General features: G+C 39.4%; 1 protein-coding gene across 1 annotated transcript in view; it reads left to right on the forward strand.

Moving 5' to 3' along the window:
* The window catches only part of LOC133641975 (P2X purinoceptor 3-like), a 72112-nt gene that overhangs the window by 12939 nt on the left and 35122 nt on the right, over positions 1 to 24051 (forward strand). The window contains exons 3-5 of the mRNA XM_062036149.1: positions 41 to 112; positions 7155 to 7224; positions 7333 to 7426. Coding sequence (XP_061892133.1) covers positions 41 to 112; positions 7155 to 7224; positions 7333 to 7426 — 236 coding nt within the window. The remainder of the gene's footprint in view (positions 1 to 40; positions 113 to 7154; positions 7225 to 7332; positions 7427 to 24051) is intronic.

The raw sequence follows: 24051 nt of genomic DNA on the forward strand, positions 1-24051 counted from the left end.
GACAGATAATAGAATGATGGATGTCTATGTGTTTGTTTAGGGAGCTTCTGTCTTCTGCATCATTACAAAACTGATTACAACAGAAAACCAAGTACAAGGACATTGTCCAGAGGTCAGAGGCTTCTGTCACTACCATTGTTGCCATTGATGAAATACAGTGTAACCTCAATTTATGAACTTAATTGGTCCTTGAATAGGGTTCGTAAAAAGAAAAGTGTGTTTATTGAAGCAAATTTTGTTATGATCCGCTGCCCGGTTCAAATTCTGTTTGGGTTTTCGGGTCACGTGTGTTTTCTGTTAGTCTTGGACTCCTTTTTGTTCCTGTTTGTCCACCTCTGAGTTGGTTACCATAGCTACCTAGTACCTTCACCTGCCGCTTGTGTTCCGGACGCACACTTGTTTATAATCACTGACATTATTTAAGCCTGCCTTTTCCAGTCAGTCGGTCTGGCTTCTTTATTTGCGTCACGCGACTGCTAGGTACATTTTTGCTTGTCTCCTAGCCCCTTTTCCAGTCAGTCGGTCTGGCTTCTTTATTTGCGTCACGCGACTGCTACGTAAGTTTTTGCTTGTCTCCTAGCCCCTGCTAAGTCTGTGCTAAGTTGTAGCCTCACCTTCCGGTGCGCTCGGCACCTTAGCCAGTCGGTTTATTTTCTGTTTTGTACCTGTTTTGTGTTGTTTTATAAGTAAATCAAGTTGTTACCTGCAAGTCCTGTCCGGATTCGTCCTTTGCATCTTGGGAGAACAAAACCCCGCATCATCATGCGCCCAGATCGTAACAACATGTCTCTATAAGAACTAACGTAAACATGAATAAAGGGTTCTAGCCTCGACAAAAGTATCAATCAATCAATCAAAATGTATTGATTTAGCCCTTAATCACAAGTGCATCAAAAGACTTCACAAACCACAACATCCTCGGATATGAACCCACATATTTTAGTAAAAGTTGGTACACTTGTCCCCTGCTTCTCCCGTGCCTTGTCCTCTGCTGGGTGCGTCTGTCCATAGCCTGCTGCTGGTCCTGCCGGGCGGCACGGTGTCTCCAACTCTGGGGGTCCTGTCACTGGCCGACCTAACAATACCTATTGTTATTTGGATGTGCTGCTAGGCATAAAATAGCTGCACTGTGATGCTCAAAATGGGTGTATGAAACATTTGTTCACTTAGACACCAATAATTCAACACCAAAACATATCTTTATTCAGTCTGTGGTTCGTAAATAAAAAATAAATGTACATAAGGAGTTTGTAAATCGGGGTTCCACTGTATTATACTAATGTGTATGTGTGTGATGATAAGTTCAGCTCAAGACGAGACAATAGACCAAATTAGGTTCACGGGACGAGAGGATATTTTAATATTACTCCCATCCATCCATCTTCTTCTGCTTATCAGAGGTCATGTCGCAGGGGCAGCAACCTAAGCAGAGACTTCCCTCTCCCCAGCCATTTTGTCCAGCTAATCCAGGAGGGTCCTGAGGCGTTCCCATGCCAGCTTGGAGACAGTCTCCCCAACGTGCCCTGGGTCTTCCCCGTGGATGTGGCCTAAACACCTCCCCAGGGAGGAGTCCGGGAGGCATCCTGACTAGATGCCTGAACCACCTCATCTGGCTCCTCTCGATGTGGAGGAACAGTGGCTTTACCTTGATCTTCTCCAGAAGGACAGAGCTTCTCACTATATCTCGAAAGGAGAAACCACCACCCGATGGAGGAAACTCATTTCAGCCGCTTGTACCCGTGAGCTTGTCTTTTCTGTCATAACCCAAAGCTCATGACCATAGGTGAGGATGGGAACGTAGATCGACTGGTAAATTGAGAGCTTTGCCTTCAGACTCAACTCCTTCTTCACCACAACAGACCGATACAGATACTGCACCGATCTTCCTGTCGATCTCACGATCCACTCGCCCCTCACTCGTGAACAAGACTGCAAGGTACTTGAATTCCTCAACTTGGGGCAAGATCTCCTCTCAAACCCGGAGATGGCACTTAACCCCGGACTTGGACTTGGGGCTGCTGATTCCCAGTCACTTCACACTCAGCTGCAAACAAGATCAAGTGAGAGCTGAAGATTCTGGCCTGATGAAGCCATCAGGACCACATCATCTGCAAAAAGCAGAGATGTTATCCTAGAGCAGGAGTCACCAACGCTGGCCTGAGTCGCCCGCTGGCCTGTTGTAAAAATAGCAGCACTTATCAGTGAGCTGCCTCTATTTTTTAAATTTTATTTATTTACTAGTGTGACTGTCCTAACCTTGGTGCGGGTTCTCAGGACCTTCCAAGGAAGACATTGTCGTGAGACGGTTTAGACTTCTTTATTATTTCAATCAGAGTCTTTTGCATGCTTTTCAGCAGCTGCCTTTTTTCTCACGTGAGCACATGAATGGTTTCCTCCCGTCCGCCGTCTGCTTTTCAGCAGCACGTCGCCGTCGTTTGCGTGGTAGCAGAGGATGGTTCCTCCCGTCCGCCGTCTTTCTCCGTCTCCTCCCTTGATGTTCACGTCTCTCGCCCTTTTATAAGGTCCGAGAGGTTGATTGCACTGTCCACAGCTGCGCGCTCCACGCACCTTATGCTGATTGCGGCGTCGCTCCCAGCGCGCCCCACCTTGCCGCTCGCTCGTCCACGCCTCCTCGCCGCCATCTTGGAGCGGGCGCTGTCAGTCCGCCGGCCCCGCCTCCCCACAACTAGCAACCTGGTCTCGCTTTGCTCGACATTTTTAATTCTAAGAGAGACAAAAAACTCAAATAGAATTTGAAAATCCAAGAAAATATTTTATAGATTGGTCTTCACTTGTTTAAATAAATTCATTAATTTTTTTACTTTGCTTCTTATAACTTTCAGAAAGACAATTTTAGAGAATAAATACAACCTTAAAAATGATTTTAGGATTTTTAAACACATATACCTTTTTACCTTTTAAATTCCTTCCTCTTCTTTCCTGACAATTTAAATCAATGTTCAAGTAAATTTATTTTTTTTATTGTAAAGAATAATAAATACATTTTAATTGAATTCTTCATTTTAGCTTCTGTTTTTTCGACAAAGAATATTTGTGAAATATTTCTTCAAACTTATGATTAAAATTCAAAAAAATTATTCTGGCAAATCTAGAAAATCTGTAGAATCTGAGGCTTTTGACAAAGTTACAGAAAAGTACTCTCAGGTCATAAACAGAGTTGGGCAAGAGTTTGAGAACAGGTTTTGTGACCTGGATCAACTTGAGCCTTGTATGTCGTTAATTTCTAATCTTTTCATGAACGTGGACATATCATGCATTGCTGAGCAGTTAAGTGCAACATTCAGCCTGGATGCTGAACAGGTGGAGATTGAAATTATAACACTGCAAAATGACCTCCACCTCAAAGCCCACCAGGCTGCACCAAACTTTTGGTGCCTTGTTGACACAGAAAAGTACAGTGGTGTATGCGCAGCAGCTATGAAGGTTGCAAGCCTGTTTGGTTCAACTTATCTTTGTGAATCAGCCTCTTTTGACATGAACTTCATCAAGAACAAACACAGAACACGCCTCACTGATGCACATCTGCAAGACTCACTCAGGGTTGCAGTGTCAAGTTACACACCAGAGTACAACACACTAGTTAACAGCATGCAATGCCAGGCTTCCCACTAACTGACAAAGAAACAGATAACAGATTTGGTGTCCAGTTCAAAGTGTGACATGATTTATTTAAAAATTTGAGAGTTGACTTTTGTATTTTACATGAGTTATTATTTGTACAAACATGTTGCAAAGTAATTCATGATTTGTTAAAAAAAAAATGTTAGTGGCTAGCTAGTTAAAATGGGATATTGTGATTTCACAAGACTGTCTTAGAAGTGATCATTTGTAAATGTTCAATTTGAAAAATGTGCACTTCGAAAAAATATAAAAATAAAGTGTTGCATATTGATATTTATCTGTTTCTATATATATTTATTGTGAGAAATCATTAAGATGATCAGTGTTTCCACAAAGATAAATATAATTAATTATTAATAATAACATAGAGTTAAAGGTAAATTGAGCAAATTGGCTATTTCTGGCAATTTATTTAAGTGTGTATCAAAATGGTAACCCTTCGCATTAATCAGAACCCAAGAAGTAGCTCTTGGTTTCAAAAAGGTTGGTGACCCCTGTCCTAGAGCCACCAAAGCGGATCCCCTGAGCGCCCGAACTGCGCGTAGAAATTCTGTCCATAAAAGTTATGAACAGAAATGGTGACAAAGGACAGCCCTGGCGGAGTCCCACCCTCACTGGAATGCGGACCAAGCACTGAGAATTCCTAGTTTGTGAACCCGTTCTCAAACAATGGCAATAAAACGATTCTGATTCTGATTCTGATATTACAGGACTAGACCTGTTTCAGAGGTCGTGTTGCTCCTTCGTAAAGAGACTGTATAGTGGTATAAAACATTATACCAGGCGGGAAGTGTTATGCCCGTTTGATTGTGGACTATTACTGACATCTTGCGGCGATGGGAAAATGCTGCGCGTCATCAGTTTGGGCACTTCCGGTTTACGATGTTAGTCCAGTTCATGAGAGAATTAGAAGTAGACAAGTTGTGTTAGCTCTTACAAGCCTTGGAAAAGATATGTCTGTAGGTAACTGTTTAACTTGTTTATGTAACTCAATACTAAGGTGGAAAGTGGCTAAATTTGATAGTAAGGTGTGTATTGAAAAACGATTTTTGTGCACTATATTAATGGATGTTTGAGGACTTAAAATGGCTGGCGGTCGTATATTTCCACCATCGAAATAGTTTCAACACTCAGCAGTATTTGTTTGATGATAATGCTGTATATTTGTGTAAAGCTAATGTTTACATATTGTGTATCACATTTCAGTATGTTATTTGAATCATATAGCTTATACATTGTCATTGTGTGTATTTCAGTTTTACAATAAAAAATAAAAGTCCAGTGCAAGACAAAGCAAGATCAACAACAATAAAGAGCCTACATGGATGAATCTGCTTTGGAACTTTATTAGAACGTCCTGGATTGGTTGTTAGCTGTTTGCCAAGCTGTATAACCTCAACACATATAGTGAGGGCAGAACACATATTTTATTCTAACAAACCTTAAATATGCTGGTAAGAGTGTGACTATGTTGATGTATGAAAGATAAAATGTTCAACCAGGTTATAGAATTTTCATGTGACCCTACTTAACAGGCACGTGCACACATAGGGCCCTATGGGTGCCTGAGCCCCTGCCCTGTTTTGCCTCGTCTTAAAAAGTGCCCTCTGCCTGTGTGTGTTTTTTTTCTTTTCTTTAAACAACATTAATAAATTCCTGTCAGGGATGTAAAAAAAAACCAAACAAAAAAAAACAGCGGTACAAAAACTCCACGTTTTCTTGTAATACCGGGTTGTTTGAGCCTGCCGCTTACGCCAGAGAGAGAAAGTGCCCCTGGCTGCAGCCCGCAGATCGAGGAGGGGCTAAACGTTTAACCCATGGGTTCACCCCTGCGGGCTCCATCTGGTGGCGGAAATCCGGCAGATTCTCAAACGTCATTATATATAAAGCTCCGGGAGTCGCAAACGGCAACAATCACTTTCTCCTTCATGCTGCAGTTCACCCCGGACTGCACTACACTGCACTGAGTTTGACGGTTGAATGCTGATTGGCTGTTACTTGCATGAATATTTTAACGATCGACTTGTTTGTCTATCCATACATTAGTTTATAATGTACAATATCGAAGTTGGTCTTTATTCGTTTCGAAACCGGGTTGCTTTCGCGGTTCAAGAGAGTAACCCCTGACTGCAGCCTGCAGATCGAGGAGGGGATTAAATTTTCCCTAAATGTGGACTGGTCTACACTTTTAAACGTTTAGCCTCTCCTCGATCTGCGGGCTGCAGCCAGGGGTTACTCAGAGAGAGAGAGAGAGGGTGAGTGAGTGAGTAAGTGAGAGGAGAGAGAGCCAAGTTACTGCGCCCCTGAGACGTGACAGTGGAGCAACTTGAAGCTGTGAGTTATGGTCTAGTCGCTGTCCACTTATTCAGCATCTAATATGGGTAATATTTCAGAAAAACACTGTATTATTCTATTAGTCAATGTGTCAGCTTCTGTTTTTGCCGGACGTCGGAGCATCAATTGAGCATGGCACATCAAGTTCGCACAGAGCAGAGCGGATTGTGCGGGACAGGAAGTAATGTACAAAATACAAAATAAAACACCGGGTTAATTTTCAAAATAAAATGCACTGTGTTTACGGCGGATCACATTTCTCTCACAGTAGAGTTTTAGATATAAGGTTATTGTGACTTTGCTATTACTGTGTGGGTTAACAAAATAATAATAATAATAATGATTATAATAACAATAATAATAAGAAGAACAATGATAATGATAATAATAATAATTATTATTATTATTATTAATAATAATAATAATAATTTCAGCATTCCGGGGATATAAGATGCATGTTATCTGTTAGGAATATTGCCATCCGTATTTAAACTTGATTCATGTTGATTATGCCTGCAGCACAATGGCAAAAAAAGAAAGGATACAGCCCTCTACTGGCCCCTGGTCCATATTTGTGGCCCTGTATTGCGTTTCAGTTGTTTAGTCTGAGCATTAAGTGAGATAGACCATAAGTTACAACTTGATGGTGTTTTCATCAAGTTAAGGGAAGAAGGACAGATTTTCACATTGAAGTTTTTTCCATTTGGGTATTTATTTTTGTATTTTTTTTCAAAGTTCATGTTGCACTGTTCAATGTTCAATATTAAAGTGCTTATCTTTAACAATAAATAGCCTAATAATAAACCAGTGTTTTGTTGCTTTTCATGTCTTCCAAGCCTATGATAATGTGAATTAACTCATTATGACCATAATTTGTTGACACAAAAGAAATGGCAATCACTTTTACCTACAAATGACACACAGCTAAGTAGTTAGCTTCCTATTAGCAAATTTAATTTTACATTAATTTCCATATTGTGTAAAGGACCAAAAAAAAAATTCCTGCCCTTTTCTGACTTTGAGCCCCTGCCCCTCTATAATCATGTGCACGTCCCTACTACTTAATGATTGACAATCACATGGACCACTTTGCTGCATTTTAGTCATTTTCTGACGTTAATCACATCCTTTATGAATAACTTTACTTTATTGACTTTGTGAAATTGTGTGCTTTATAGAGTGAGAAGAAATATTATTGTACTCACGACAGCAACTGCACACAACTTGTTAACAAACCGGGAAGTTATGGTGAGGAGATGTTTATTAGCAATATAATTTTATTACATAAAACAGGTCCTTTTATATTAAATTGTAGAAAATTAATTGTGGTACTGTTTTGAAATTGTTTCTTCTCAGGAATACTTACAGGGAGATGTGTTGCTTTCAACACCACAATCAATACATGTGAAATTAAAGGATGGTGTCCTGCTGAGATTGATACCATCAACAGGTATGATACAGGTACACAACTACTCATGCATACAATTTATGTCAGAAGGCTGTCGCGAGGCCTCTCATATTTTAGACAAATTACTTTAATTTTAGGGTATTTGCACTGGCTCCTTGTTCATTCCAGGATACATACAACATTATGTCCATCAATTACAGCGGAGGTGTCCAAACTGCCAGCTTCCTCAATCTGGCCTGCAGGACGTTTTTAAATACTTTTTTATAACATTAAAGTTATTGCACTGCATCATCCTCTTTAGGCAAACATGAACAATAACGAACAAATAAAACAACCATTTTTATTAGAGGCGGGACTCTTTGGGGCACCTCATGATTCGATCTGATTCCGATTCTTGGGGTGACGATTTGATTCAGAATCGATTCTCAATTCAAACTTTCGCAATGTAATATTTCGTATGATAATTACAATAAAACCTTTTCAAAACAGGTTACAGGTTACAAAACCTGGTTGCTGACGTAGACGTATACGTGCAGCGAGTAAGCATGGAGATGGCTTAAAAACTACATCTTAAAAATGAATTAATTATATATATATATATATATATATATATATATATACACACTACTACCGCTTATTCCCTTCGGGGTTGCGGGGGGCGCTGGAGCCTATCTCAGCTACAATCGGGCGGAAGGCGGGGTACACCCTGGACAAGTCGCCACCTCATCGCAGGGCCAACACAGATAGACAGACAACATTCACACTCACATTCACACACTATACAGTCGCGATCAAAAGTTTACATACACTTGTAAACAACATAATGTCATGGCTGTCTTGAGTTTCCAATACTTTCTACAACTCTTATTTTTTTTGTGATAGAGTGATGGGAGCACATACTTGTTGGTCACAAAAAACATTCATGAAGTTTCGTTCTTTTATGAATTCCTTTACCAAGTGGTAAAGGAATGGCTAAATCAGGCTAGAATTAAGGTTTTAGAATGGCCTTCCCAAAGTCCTGACTAAAACGTGTGGACAATACTGAAGAAACAAGTCCATGTCAGAGAACCAACAAATTTAGCTGAACTGCACCAATTTTGTCAAGAGGAGTGGTCAAAAATTCAACCAGAAGCTTGCCAGAAGCTTGTGGATGGCTACCAAAAGCGCCTTATTACAGTGACACTTGCCAAAGGACATGTAACCAAATATTAACATTGGTGTATGTATACTTTTGACTCAGCAGATTTGGTCACATTTTCAGTAGACCCGTAATAAATTCATAAAACAACCAAACTTCATGAATGTTTTTTGTGACCAACAAGTATGTGCTCCAATCACTACATCACAAAAAAATAAGAGTTGTAGAAAGTATTGGAAACTCAAGACAGCCATGACATGATGTTCTTTACAAGTGTATGTAAACTTTTGATCGTGACTGTGTATATATATATATATATATATATATATATATATATATATATATATATATATATATATATATATATATACTGTATATATATATGTATATGTATATATATATATATATATATATATATATATATATGTATATCAATCAATCAATGTTTATTTATATAGCCCTAAATCACAAGTGTCTCAAATATGTATATATACAGTGTATATATTGGATGTGAATGGATTTTATTGAGGACTCTAACATGTTTTGAATGGAGGGGAACTTTTTCTCCAACGCATATTCGTTTAAACCAGGGGTCCCCAAACTACGGCCCGCGGGCCGGATCCGGCCCACCAGCATCTAAAATCCGGCCCACAGGAAGTCCCAAGTTAAAAAAAAAATGTTTTGTTATTTTATTTTTATTGATTTAATTTTTTTTTTAATCTTTCCTTTCTAATCCATTTTCTACCGCTTGTTACTCTCGGTGTCTCCTAGCCGCTCAGGCAAATCATATTGTCTAAAAATGAATTTTCCCATCGATAACGTGACAATGTTAAATGTTGATGAACATCAATGTTAATTGATGTTAAATGACAAAACGGATTATAAAGACAATGTATATATATATATATATATATATATATATATATATATATATATATATATATATATATATATATATATATATATATATATATATATATATATATATATATATATATATATATATATATACACACAGCCTGGCCCCCTTCAAATTTTTTTAACCCAATGCGGCCCCCGAGTCAAAAAGTTTGGGGACCCCTGGTTTAAACTGTAATACAGCTCACCAAGTTAACAATTTTCAGATTCACCATCTTAGATTTATTTTACAGTGTGATTGTTTGAAGCAAAAGTACAATTCCCTTTCTGCATTTTCTGGCTCCTCGCAAAATGTCTGTCTTCTCCTTCTCCACAAAGTCTGATATACTGTTCTCCAGACGGATTGGGTTGTCCTCTTCTCATTTGACTATGGTTTCCATGGTAACCGCTCCTCTGCTGGCTTATCTTGATGATTAATCCTGCTCACAAATACCTCACACCCTCATGTAAGGGCTATATTGTGTGCCCCTTTATACTGTATGTATTACTTTAGAACCAGCCATTTACAGTAATACCTAATTATACACAATAATAACTATATGGTAGTTAACGTAAAGAAATATGATGTAAGATCAATATACTCATTTTATTAGGTATAAGTGTATGCCAGCAACATATGTAGTTGGCAATGAAAATATTGAAACCCTTCAGTATTATATCACAAACGTGAGAGCATTTCATCTTCCATTGACGTCACGTCTGGACGTCTGCTGTTGTTCGCTGCTCAAAAGCTAAGTGCTATCTTTATATCTGTGTGCTTTTAATTGTTTTACAGCTTTCGTTATTCCTTCTCCAACACATTTAGTAGTTTTATCAAACTTACGAAGCACCCACTCTCTTTCGCCGCCCCACTTTCAGTTAGCTAGCTCCTCAGCTAGCGAAGTTAAGCTAGTCCCGGTCTGAAGCTACTGCGGTGTATAGGTGTGACTTTCACATACTCTTAATATTCAATGTATTATAGTTTATACTTCATATTGTATAGTCGTTACGGTTTAATAGGGGGGAGTTGTTCAGTTTATTAGCTATAGCTTGCTTGAATTAATGCAAAAGAATTCCGTACCCTTGCCACCGAGAGCAATTGAAACCCTGCTGCTCTCTTGGACGCTTCCTGTTTGGGCTTGGATGACCGCATTAAGCATCACATGATTGCTCTGGAGCTACCTCTGGACCTCGATGTTGTCATTTCACTGGCTGTTTGAATTGACAAGCGTACCAGCGAGCTAGAGGAGGACCGGGGCCTGCAGCAGATCCAAGCAGGGCTTGCTGCAGGTATCCAGACTTTTACTAGTGGTTCTGTCTCCCAATCACATCCAGCCACCGTTGGACCTCCCTTGTGTGAACTTTAAACCAGAAGTGTGAACTTTAAACCAGAAGTATAGACACATTTTGATGGAGAAGAAAACATGTTGGCGTCTCTTGTTGGTCCGATGAATGGGTAAACGAACAGTTATCGGTATTTCCTATTCTCGTAACTTCTAATGTGGGAGCGCAGACACGTAAAGAAAAGAAAATACTGCACATCGCAACATCGACAAGGAGTCAAGGAATTATGAGTAATGAGGAGCCACCCCATGTACTGTCACCTGGAAAATCTTCATGTGAAACCAAGAACCAGTGAGACCAAACATCAATTTGTGAGGTATTTAAATTAATAAAAGTTAAATTGTCAGTTAACCTCCTGAAAATCAACATACTTTAGACTAATAGAAAAATGTCCACTGCAGCGAACGATGCTTCTCAGGAAGTTGAAAGACACTAAACTGTACATATTATTTTACAACTTGTTGAACTGGATGTTTACTTTGTCACTTTAAAGACACTAAATTGAAAGTTTTTGTTGTATTGTTTTGTGTATTAGTGCATTAGTTAGAACACTGGATGTTGCTGCACTATACTTTGCACTTAAAAATACTTTTTTGTGTTAATAACTATGATTAGTTTATTTCTTCTTCTTCTTCTTCTGTCTTTAGATTTTCAGCTCTGTTGAGGCGAGCCAGGTCAACGTGTCATCGTCCAGGTCAATCAGACCTGTTTGGGGCAACTAGTTACTATATGCTTTACTGTCTGGACTGGGTCCCCACACTGGCAGGAGGCACCTTCCGCAAGTCCCCACCTCTTCATCGTTGCTCCGTAGCGTCCGACGCCGGTCCTCAAGCGGTTGAGGGTTGTCCACTGCTTCCGTGACAGTTCCTGGCCGGAGATGTCTGTGGGGTCGTTGATGTAGTGGTGCAGCCTAGATGGTTCTGCTAACTTCCACTGTTCTCTCCATCTCGTCTTGACCCAGGTAGCCTTGGAAGTATCAGCTGATTTTGTGCTGAGCAGCTCGTGGGCTTGCATGGCAAAGGGGCGCCTTGACTTTAGGCGCACGCGTCGTGGTGTTTCTGTGACGATCTTATGGAAGAGGTGGGATTCGCTGGTCTGTGCCTTTCGGGAGAGGGCCAGTGTGGCTGCTTCTCGTCTGATGTTTGCCGGGGCGATGCCAGCGAGGATGGGCAGTTGGTTTACTGGGGTCCCTCGCAGGCACCCGGAGACGGTCCGCAGGGCGCTGTTGAGGGCGACATCCAACTTCTCTATATGGGGGCTACGGCACCAAACCGGGGCACAGTACTCGGCGGCTGAGAACACCAGGGCCAGCGTGGACATGTGCAGTGTCTTCGTTGTGGCTCCCCATGTGGTGCCGGCTAGTCGCCGTATTAGGGCGGCACGGGCACTTGTCTTTGCCTTGGCACTGTGCAGGTGTTGTTTGAATGTCAGTGTTCTGTCAAGCTTCACACTGAGGTACGTGGGAACGGGCTGGGACCGTAACCGGCCATTATCCACCATGATGTTCATCTCAAGGGCTGCTTCCATGTTGTTGAGGTAGAACATTGAAGATGTTGTCTTATCCATGCTGAGCTTGAGACGCCATTTCCTCAGGTATTAGTTTATTGATTAAATGTAAGTGCGTTTATTGTCAACATTCCTGCCACTTCATCTTACACGCAATGTAATTTTTACTACAATGATATCATACAGTGGCCTTAAAGGCCTACTGAAATGAATTTTTTTTATTTAAACGGGAATAGCAGATCCATTCTGTGTCATACTTGATCATTTCGCGATATTGCCATATTTTTGCTGAAAGGATTTAGTAGAGAAAATCGACGATAAAGTTCGCAACTTTTGCTCGCTGATAAAAAAAAGCCTTGCCTGTACCGGAAGTAGCGTGACGTCACAGGAGCTAGTATTCCTCACAATTCCCCGTTGTTTACAATGGAGCGAGAGAGATTCGGACCGAGAAAGTGACGATTACCCCATTAATTTGAGCGAGGATGAAAGATTCGTAGATGAGGAACGTTACAGTGAAGGACTTGAGAGGCAGTGATGGACGTATCTTTTTTCGCTCTGACCGTAACTTAGGTACAAGCTGGCTCATTGGATTCCACACTCTCTCCTTTTTCTATTGTGTATCACAGATTTGTATTTTAAACCATCTCAGATACTATATCCTCTTGAAAATGAGAGTCGAGAACGCGAAATGGACATTCACAGTGACTGAACATGTAAATACACCATTAATAATTCAGCTTTGCGAAGCTAAAAAAATAGAAGCTAACCTAGCAACGTAGCCAACGTGATAGCATCAGTCTCAAATGCAGATAGAAACTAAATTAAAAAAAACCCTGACTGGATGGATAGACAGAAGATCAATAATACTATTAAACCATGAACATGTAAATACACGATTAATAATATTCCGCTTGGCGAAGCTAAAAAAAACAGAAGCTAACCTAGCTGCGTAGCCAACGTGATAGCATCAGTCTCAAATGCAGATAGAAACTAAATTTAAAAAAACCCTGACTGGATGGATAGACAGAAGATCAATAATACTATTAAACCATGAACATGTAAATACACGATTAATAATATTCCGCTTGGCGAAGCTAAAAAAACAGAAGCTAACTTAGCTGCGTAGCCAACGTGATAGCATCAGTCTCAAATGCAGATAGAAACTAAATTTAAAAAAACCCTGACTGGATGGATAGACAGAAAATCAATAATACTATTAAACCATGAACATGTAAATACACGATTAATAATATTCCGCTTGGCGAAGCTAAAAAAACAGAAGCTAACCTAGCTGCGTAGCCAACGTGATAGCATCAGTCTCAAATGCAGATAGAAACTAAATTAAAAAAACCCTGACTGGATGGATAGACAGAAGATCAATAATACTATTAAACCATGAACATGTAAATACACGATTAATAATATTCCGCTTGGCGAAGCTAAAAAAACAGAAGCTAACTTAGATGCGGCGGCGGGCGTTGTACGCTTTTGACGACATCCCGGCCGCCATCAGAGTCGGCAAGAAACATATATTTCCCCAAAGTTACGTACGTCACATGCACATATCGACACGCACGTACGGGCAAGCGATTAAATGTTTGGAAGCCAAAGCTAGACTCACCGTAGTGCGTCTGCTATCCAGCTCAAAACACAACACAACCTCCTGGTGTTGGTGTTGCTGTAATCCGCCGCTCCACCGATCGCACCTACAACTTTCTTATTTGCAGTCTCCATTGTCCATTAAACAAATTGCAAAAGATTCACCAACACAGATGTCCAGAATACTGTGGAATTTTGTCGAAGAAAACAAGAGGCTTTTCTATCGGGTCCGACGGGTCCAACCACTTCCGTTGCTTTTGTGACGTCACGCGCATAAATCATATCAAATTAGTTTTTCAACCGGAAGTGTGGCGGGAATTTTAAAATTGCACTTTATAGGTTAACCCGGCTGTATTGGCATGTGTTGCAATGTTAAGATTTCATCATTGATATATAAACTATCAGACTGCGTGGTTGGTAGTAGTGGCTTTCAGTAGGCCTTTAATGCTGTGATTAGGGATGGAATTAAAAACGTTTTTTGTTCATAAACAGTTCCAAGTGTATCAATTCCTTGGAATACCTACTCAGTGGCCTAGTGACCTACTCAGTGGCAGTGGTGGTTAGAGTGTCCGTCCTGAGATCGGTAGGTTGTGAGTTCAAACCCCAGCCGAGTCATACCAAAGACTATAAAAATGGGACCCATTACCTCACTGCTTGGCACTCAGCATCAAGGGTTGGAATTGGGGGTTAAATCACCACAAATGATTCCCGGGCACGGCACCACTGCTGCCCAATGCTCCCCTCACCTCCCAGGGGGTGATCAAGGGGATGGGTCAAATGCAGAGGACAAATTTCACAACACCTAGTGTGTGTGTGACAATCATTGGTACTTTAATCGCTTCCATTTTTTCCAAACGATTCTCTTAACGGTTTTTGCGGGTGAGTATGATGTCATTACGGTACGCGAGTAGTGACATCTGACAGCAACATGGCTGCGCCCAGGCAGAATAAGCGCTCAACGTTTTACAAGAAAAGATCGCAACAGCGCTGCTACCTGTAATCATTCCGAAGTAGTTATTTAATGAAGAGGAGGACAAACAAGCAATATACTGAAACATTTGAGCACATAGCCTGCAATAACTATAAATGAATGTCGCGTTTTTGAACTGATGCCATTACAGGCATCAGTCATGTGGTGTAAATACAACAGGTACTAATACCACCTTTAATGTTAGCGCTATTACTGTTAAATTTAAATGAATGCCTTCTCATTCAGATGACCATGAGGAGAAATATTCTGACTAGTTTCAAAGCAGGCTGTAATGGCTCAATTTCACGTTTGGCGCTAGCATTCACCGTGGCAAGAGTACCACTCGGCCAGGAATGACCAATGTCACCAGGCAGTGACTTAATTGTGGTCAAAAGCGTACAACAATTTGCTACAGTAGATGCTCTTCAGTAAGTAAATGTTCAATTATAGTCAGAGAAAAGTTGCATGTTTCCTTCAACTTTACTCAAATGACCTGCTCAGTGGCCTTGTGGTTAGAGTGTCCCCCCTGAGACTGGCAAGTCGTGAGTTCATTTGAGTCATACCTAAGACTATAAAAATGGAACCCATTGCCTCCCTGCTTGGCACTCAGCATCAAGGGTTGGAATTGGGGGTTGAATCACCAAATGATTCCCGAGTGCGACCTCCGCTGCTGCTCACTGCTCCCCTCACCTCCCAGGGAGTGAACATGGGGATGGGTCAAATGCAGAGGATAATTTCACCACACCTAGTGTGTGTGACTATCGTTGGGACTTTAACTTTAACAACTTAATGTTCACTCAGTCATTATATTATACAGATGGAACTCCATCCATCCATCCATTTTCTACTGCTTGTCCTTCTCGGGGTCACGGAGGTGGCTGGAGCCTATCATTACAGAGTGAGATATGTCAAGCCTTTATTTATTATAAACCTTTTGGCATACAGTTTTTGAAAACCCCACATTTACTGAAAAAAATTCTATTCAATGTTTTCATAAGCTGTAAGTAATAAACATCATTATATCAAAAGAAGACTTCAAATATTGTGTGTTGCATGTTATGAGCCTATGTCATTATAGTAGTTTCACCTTGCAAATTTAAGCAAACTTTTGCACGGTATACTTTCTAGGCCGATGACATAGATTCTTAAACGTTTAAAAAATGTTATGAAATGTTGCGTAATTTCCAACTATGTTTAATTTTAAATACTACAACATTTGTTTTGTAATTTATTTTCAAATGTTTTTTCCCATGTTATGTGGAAGGAGCGTGAGACTAGACTAGACTTAAAAAATACAAATAAAAGAATATAGTGGTTTTCCCCCGCTCCTTCAGTTATAAAAGTGACTTTGGAGTGAAACTGACCTAATGTGTACACCATAACATATCCAATATATAAACAAATGTTTACACTTCAGTCAAATTGTATATTAAGCATCTGAACTAAACAATGTTTGTATTGCTATAGGTACTGTACGCAAATGTCTCATTGCAAATCAAGTGATGGACAGGGACATAAACATGTCATCAGATGATTCAATTTGGCATCCGACTGTGCAGGTGGTCATTTGGACCAAGACTTGCAGCTTGTAACAAACGCACCCAAGTTCCCCGGGTGTCTTTGCCACTACGCATTTAAGGAGTCACGGGTGGGACCTGATATTCAGCTGGGAATGATTAATACATTAAATAAACACAAGACATGTATAACTATCAGCCACAAAACGAACAGGCTTATATTTAATATGCCACAAATTAATCCCGCATAGCAAACAACTCCCCCCTCCCGTCAATATAAATCAAACACCTACACAACACACTCAATCCCACAGCCCAAAGTTCATACAACACATATATTTCCCCAAAGTCCCAAAAGTTACGTACGTGACACGCACGTAGCGTGACGTGCACGTACGGGCAAGCGATGAATGTTTGAAAGCCGCAGCGGTGTACTCACGTCACGGTACCGAGACTGCGCATCCAACTCAAAGTCCTCCTGGAAAGAGTCCCTGTTCTCCCGGTTCTCCACAGGCCAATGGAAAGCACACCAAAAAAGTCAAAAGGCAGATTATTCCAAGAAGTGGCTCCGTGGCAAAAAACACTGCGTCGGACAGGTGCTCCAGGTGGTTAGTGACGTCACTTTCCGCTTCCGCCCGGTCTGATACAACCGGATGCCTTTTATATCCCCACATATTATTTACGTACATATTTATTATTAACATGATTATTAAATACGCCTGTAACAGTTTATAATAAGTAAATGGATGACATAATAAGTATAAATATATATTTATTTTCCCAGCTGAGCACAAGTTAACTGTGACTGGCAATTTATTATATATATATATATATATATATATATATATATATATATATATATATATATATATATATATATATATATCGATGGACCCCTATGGCCATTACAAGGTAACTCTAAATGCAACTAATATTTGAATCATCAAACTTCAACTTGTATCATGGCTAATGTTTGTCACTTCTTTATATAGCATTGAACGTTGCATGATGTCATCAATTTGAGTTTTCTGGTATTTCAACAACATAGCAACTTCTGATTTTTTTTTTCTTTGTCTTTACTAATTTTGCCTGGGTCTGCGCTCAGAACCATTGACAGAATGATGAACTGTAAAGCCCGTAATAAGGAGCCAGTTTAAGTATGTTGCTCTATTTCAAGGTTTAGGTTACAATGTGTTTGTTGAATTAAATACATGCATGTGGGATTTTTTTAAATGTAAACATGCATTTAATAATTTAATAATTTAATTTCAATATTATATTGTTGTTAATTGTTAATTATTTCATGATTGTATTAATTTCCTGATATAATGATGTATTTAATTAATTAACCTGTAGGGCAGCACTTCATTAATTAATTTTATTTGACAGAGTCAGTGGGTGGGCCAAACCGGAATCTAGTCCAATTATTATTTTGATTTGAACCACGGAACTTTGGAAGTTTTGGTGGGTAAGGGGGATACCTGTACTTTTTTTGGAGTTAGTGGTAGATATTGTAGACTTACGAAGTACCTATTTTCCGGACTATAGATTGCACCCAGATATAAACCGCACTTACAACATTTTAGAGGAAAAATATATTTTTCCATTTATGGAAAAATAAGTTGGGAAACTAGTTATTTACACAGAAATATTTTGTAAATGTTATTTTACAAACTGTATGAAAGCCTATTGTGTGTTCCTGTGCCTTTAATTTGGTAATTCAATCTGTGACTTAATGTCCCCCTTCAAGCACGTCTTTGTCGGTATAGCCCGTTTTCGATCAATTGTGGCAGCCAGTCTTGTCTGCGTTGACGACTAAATGGAAGTTTTGTCATATACATACAGCATTTGAACTGAATGTCGTGCCTTCTTACTTCTGTACATGTGTGGTACATCGCATGCTAAGTTCAGGTGTTTTCGGGTAAATTGAGAGGTAATTAGTCTCGTTGACAGAGTAGTTTCCTTTCATGCATTGCTATGTAACGCCATTGCAACTGCGACGGCGTAGTTTTGCCTCTAGAGGGCGACAGAGACCACATACTCGCCTTTTATGGCTCTGAAGTTTAGAAATTTGTAGTTCATGCACACCTTCATATTATATTATATTATGTATGCATATGCATGTATGCTGCATATTAATGAGTATATAATTGTATTGCAATTTTTCCTCTTTTCTCTGTTTAGACCACACACACACACACACACACACACACACACACACACACACACACACACACACACACACACACACACACACAAACACACTTGCTCACAAGTGCCATCCACCTTCCAGCAATAAAGATGATTAAAGGATTCTCTGGCCGGAATCTGTCCATCGTGTCATAACTCTAAAGGAACCACTATCCCTTCCTTACACATACCTTTAATTGTTTCCAAGCTGTGTCTGTAACACGATAGTAAAACATCTGGTCTAACAAAACATAAGTCTTCGTCATGGACCCACTAGCTGTGGAAGCTCGCTCTCCATCCATCCATCCATCCATCCATCCATCCATCCATCCTCTTCCGCTTATCCAAGGTCGGGTCGCGGGGGAAGCAGCTCGCTCTCCAATCAGTTAAACAGACTCAATAACTTCACGGTGACGTTTTGGTGAATTTACTGAGGAATTTGTGAAACTGAAACAATACAAAAATAGTGCCATTGTAAAAGTTAATAATACTAATACAGACTGTCCTAAATGTGTTTGCATATTAGCTAATGCATTACGATACCACGTACAAATATGCACGAAAACACTCCCACAGACTCCACACATGGTACGGTTTAGAAAGTAAGAATTGGTTTAGTTAAACTGTGAAAGTTATAAATGTGGCTTGGAGTGATAAATTAAGAATATTCCTTTCGAGCGAAATTTATATGGACCATTTTTTTCGGGTTTACGGCATTGAAACACAAAATACATTTTCAACCTGCACGTATGAAAACACTCTTCCAGACATCACACATGGGACTGTTTAAAAATTGATAATTGATTTAGTTAAACTGAAACTTAAACATTGCTTGGAATTAGGGCTGGGCGATATATCAATATACTCGATATATCGCGGGTTTGTCTCTGTGCGATATAGAAAATGACTATATCGTGATATTGGAGTATACGTTCTCACACAGTTGCTTTTAGCTGCGGGCATTAAACTGCATGCGTTTCTCACTCTTTCCTGTCTCTCCTTCTCACAGAGACAAAAAACAAGCGCACCTTCTTACATACGTCACATAATGTCACGTGAGCAACGTCACACGCTCCCGCGGAGCAGACAGGTAGCGACATGGTAATGTTAGCTGTGATGCTAACAGCTAGCGGTGTGGTTTGAGTGGTACTACGAGAGAAAGAAGGTGCGAATCTGGTAACAAATGGAGGAATAATTAATTCCCAAGAAAAACAGCACGGGGTCCATCGTCTGACGGTGGTTTGGCTTCAAGCGGGAATATGTCTTTACATGTCAACATCTCCGTTCGGTGCCACACCAACTAAATGCCGAAGCAACTATTTCCACATCAACACCGTAGGACATATACTATTTGATATGCAGCTCATTTTTATGTGACACTTATTGAAATATCTTGTGTGTCATCAAGCACAAAAGTGCACTTCTAGCTTGTTTTAAAATGTCTCTGACAATCTTGCACTGTCTGTTTTGGAAAAGACGTTAATGTTTGTGCCACTGCTTAATAACTGTTTAATAAATACAGTTTTGCTAAATTGACTTAGTTGTGATTTCCCTCTCTGCATGACAGTTTAAAAGTAGCATATATTAATGCAGTATGAACAAGAATGTTTGAATGTAGACACATAGAATCATCATACTGCTGTGATTATATGCATCAAGTGTTCATTCAAGGCTAAGGCAAAATATCGAGATATATATCGTGTATCGAGATATATATCGTGTATCGCGATATGGCCTAAAAATATCGAGATATTAAAAAAAGGCCATATCGCCCAGCCCTACTTGGAATGATAAATGAAGAATCCTTTGGAGCAAAAACGCTATGGACGTTTATTTCCAGTTTACGGCATCAAAACAGGAAGTACATTTTCAACCCGCAATACCTGCAGTGCACAAACTCATACAATAAATGGTGTCATAGCACAAACTAATAACACAGCATTCCAGGCTTCTGCTTGGGTTTAATGCAAACTATTGAGCACAAAACATTATGGGCATTAGCAAAAAAAAATTTAAATCCATAAATTATAAGCCGCAGGGTTCAAAATCTAGGGAAAAAAACACCTGCTGATCAAGAGCATGTAACTGATTTATTGAAGAGTTATTTCCGCATTTTCAGACCAAGACATCGACTCCACTTCTCTGTTCAAAGTTCCACAGACAAGTGGAAGCGCCGGGTAACCAGTCAGGTGTTAGGACCACCCGCCCACTGACTTTGGGGCTGAGTTTGACGGATAATTTACATTCATGAAATACTTAAATAAATCATGAAATAATGTATTTAATAATATATATTTGTTACATTAAATAAAAAATGACACATTTAACAACCCATTTATGTATTGAATTCCCATAGTAGGTAATTACATTTAGGTAATTATTTATATATTTATTTTTGATTCTGAATTGTGTCCCATGTGACCCTCTATAACACATATGTCAGAGTCAAGGCCCGCGGGCCATATCCGGCCCGCGAGAAGGTTTTTTACGGCCCTTGGGATGATCTTGATTTATTATTAGAACCGGCCCGCAGATCTTTTTTTTTTTTTTTTTTTTTTTTTTTTTTTTTTTTTTTTTTAGACCGCAGATCTTTTACACGCACCAAGCGGATGCCGGTCCAAGGTTCCGAAAGGGGGCGAGCGGCCCGCCGGGACGCGCCTGCCGGCCGAAGGGCTGCAGCCCGGCCGTCAGTCGCGGAGCCCGCCGTGCCACGCGCGCCAAGGGGGCGGGCCGAAACCCGGCCCCGAGGCCCTGAGACTTCTGCTTTGTTTCCCCAAACCGCGCGTCACCGCCGGGCCCGCACCACCGTCGGGCTGCAGCCCGAGCGTCGGTGGCGGAACCCGTCATGTGCCGCGCGCGCCAAGCGGAGCGGGGGGGTCAAGCGGGCCGAAACCCGCAGGCCACCCCCTCACCACGAGGCCCTGAGACTTCTGCGTTTGACCCCTACGCGCGGCCCGTCGGGACGCGCCCGCCGTCAAGCCACGAGGGCCAGCCGTCGGGTCGCGGAGCCCGCCGTGCCACGCGCGCCAAGGGGCGGGCCGAAACCAGCGGGGGGTTTCGGGCACCCAACTCGCCTCCCTCCCACGGAGGGAGGAGGGGGGTTTAATGTGAACATTACTGTGCAATCACATATTTAGAGTTTTTACTCAATTCAAGTTTAAAAGTTAAAGTTTAATATTTGTTTTCACTGCATGTTACTTCTCCTTAAACAAAGTGTTGTTTTTGATTTATAGATTTTTGCACTTTATTTTATTGTATTTCAATTTAATTATATTTTAAAAATATTTCAGTTGAGTGGATGATAGAAAATTGCTATTATTGTTTTTTTCTTTGAAGTAAATTTAGCCCACTTTTGCTAAAATAGAAAATATAGGCTACTGATGGTGCCTTGAATACCGGTTTCTTTCATTTAATGTTCATGTTATGGGGATTTTTATATAAAGGAAATTTGTCTTTTGTGTCTGTTGAAAATTAAAGATTACTGACAGAGCCATAAGAAAATATTGCTTTATTTATCTGATCATATTGGAATATATTTGTTAGGTTTTCAGTAGGTTCAATTAGGTTCACTAGACTATATGCGTCATTTAAAAATTTTCAATGAACATTCGAACAGTCCGGCCCTCGGCTTGTAGCTAAATTTTTTATTTGGCCCTCCGTCCATTTGACTTTGACACCCCTGCTCTATAAGGTTGATTGCTTGCAAGATCTATGTTAAAAAAGGTAATATCTCTTTTGAGAAAACTCCTACTGTGTCTGTGACACTTAAACATGTGTATGATTCTGTGATTGGATTTTTGAAGCTCATTTATTATTATGTTTTTATTTATCATGTTTATTTATTTCGATTGTGTTAAATAATTGTCTATTTTTGCAATATATTTCACAAACCAAGCTCAGAAGAACAGAAATGTACTTAGTATATAAAACAATATAAACAAACACTACTTGAATAGTGATGTTTACTGTTTAAACTTGAATAATTCTAATGGTATTCTTGTGTTTTATTAGATATGCTATGTACATGTTTTGTACAACAATGTGCTGCTAATTATTTGCAATGTAATGGTGCATTTTGTTACCATCAATAAATAGCTTGTGATAAAAACCTACTAAAGTATTGTCGTAATTACTCTAAATAGACAAACTTTATTTTCTTTGTAGACACATTAAAATATAATGCAAATCAATGCTAAAAAATGTTTTGGTAACAACTCGGCTGTGGACCAGTTGTGGTTCGAGTTATTACCAAAAATTTGGGGCCGTATGTGACCTTGTTTTCAGCTGTTTTGGACCAGATTTGGCCCAAAGCTGTTTCAGATCTGGCAAATGAGTCCGTATCAGATCAGTGCAGAGGTGCAAAAAGACTCTGGCCCAAATGGGTAAAACGGATCCTTACTGAATTTTTAACCACATCCGGCCCATATCTGGTCCAGTTATATTTTGCTATCTGGGTAATCTCAAGATCCCTATGGAAGTAGAATTGTCTCCATCAACTTATATATATCAATATGATATTAATACATATGCATCTATTAATAAATATACAAATACAAATGTGATATACAAATAAATTAATAATTTGTATAAATAAACGCGTATTTGTAAATATATTTTTGAGATCTGAAAATATATACAAATAAATTGTATAAATATAAAAATGTGACATACAAATAAATCAAGAATCTGTATAAATAAACGTGTATTTGTAAATATATTTTGGAGATTTGAATCTGACTTTGCCATATTAGGAGAATGAATAAATGAAAAAAGTTTATTTCTGTTATATAATCAACCCTTTTGTGTGATCAGTTCAACAGTACAGATTATACATATTTAACAATCGAAAAAGGGACAAACGGTTGAAAATGGATGGATGGACACATTTACACACAAAAAGAAAAGAAAAAGAATGACCGAAAAGGAATAGGCTGAAGCCAAGGCTTATATTTGTCTATCGTCTACATTCACTGAAAATAAGATTACCTTGAACATCAACATTCAAAAAAATCCATGGGATGAAAGTAATTGTTACTATATTTTATAATTTTCTATTATTTCACCTTTCAGGCTTTCTTAAACCCTAACATGTCTTCAACTCATCACTGAGCTTGTTCCACCATTTAACTCCTAAAACTGAAATACATTTGTATTTTATATTCGTTCTTACTTTACCTATTTCAAAAATCAATATCCCCCGTAAATTAATTCAAATAACCTAAGAATACAAGCTGGAAGGCTGTTGTTCTTTACTCGAAACATAATTTCCATTGTTTTTAAAAACACAATATCTGAAGATTTTAACGCATTAGAACTTATAAATTCTAAATCTAATGTAAATTATAATGGATTGGTAGGTTCTTAGTAGCACCCTTTGTGTATTATTCTAAATACCCTTTTTTTAAGTTTAATTATTGGGTCTATGTTTGTTTAATAAACATTTCCCCAAACTTCAAAACAATATGTTAAATATGGGAAGAAAAAAAATACATAACATATGCAGACA

This window comes from Entelurus aequoreus, linkage group LG24 (assembly GCF_033978785.1).
Source record: "Entelurus aequoreus isolate RoL-2023_Sb linkage group LG24, RoL_Eaeq_v1.1, whole genome shotgun sequence".
In the NCBI taxonomy this organism is placed as follows: Eukaryota; Metazoa; Chordata; class Actinopteri; order Syngnathiformes; family Syngnathidae; genus Entelurus; species Entelurus aequoreus.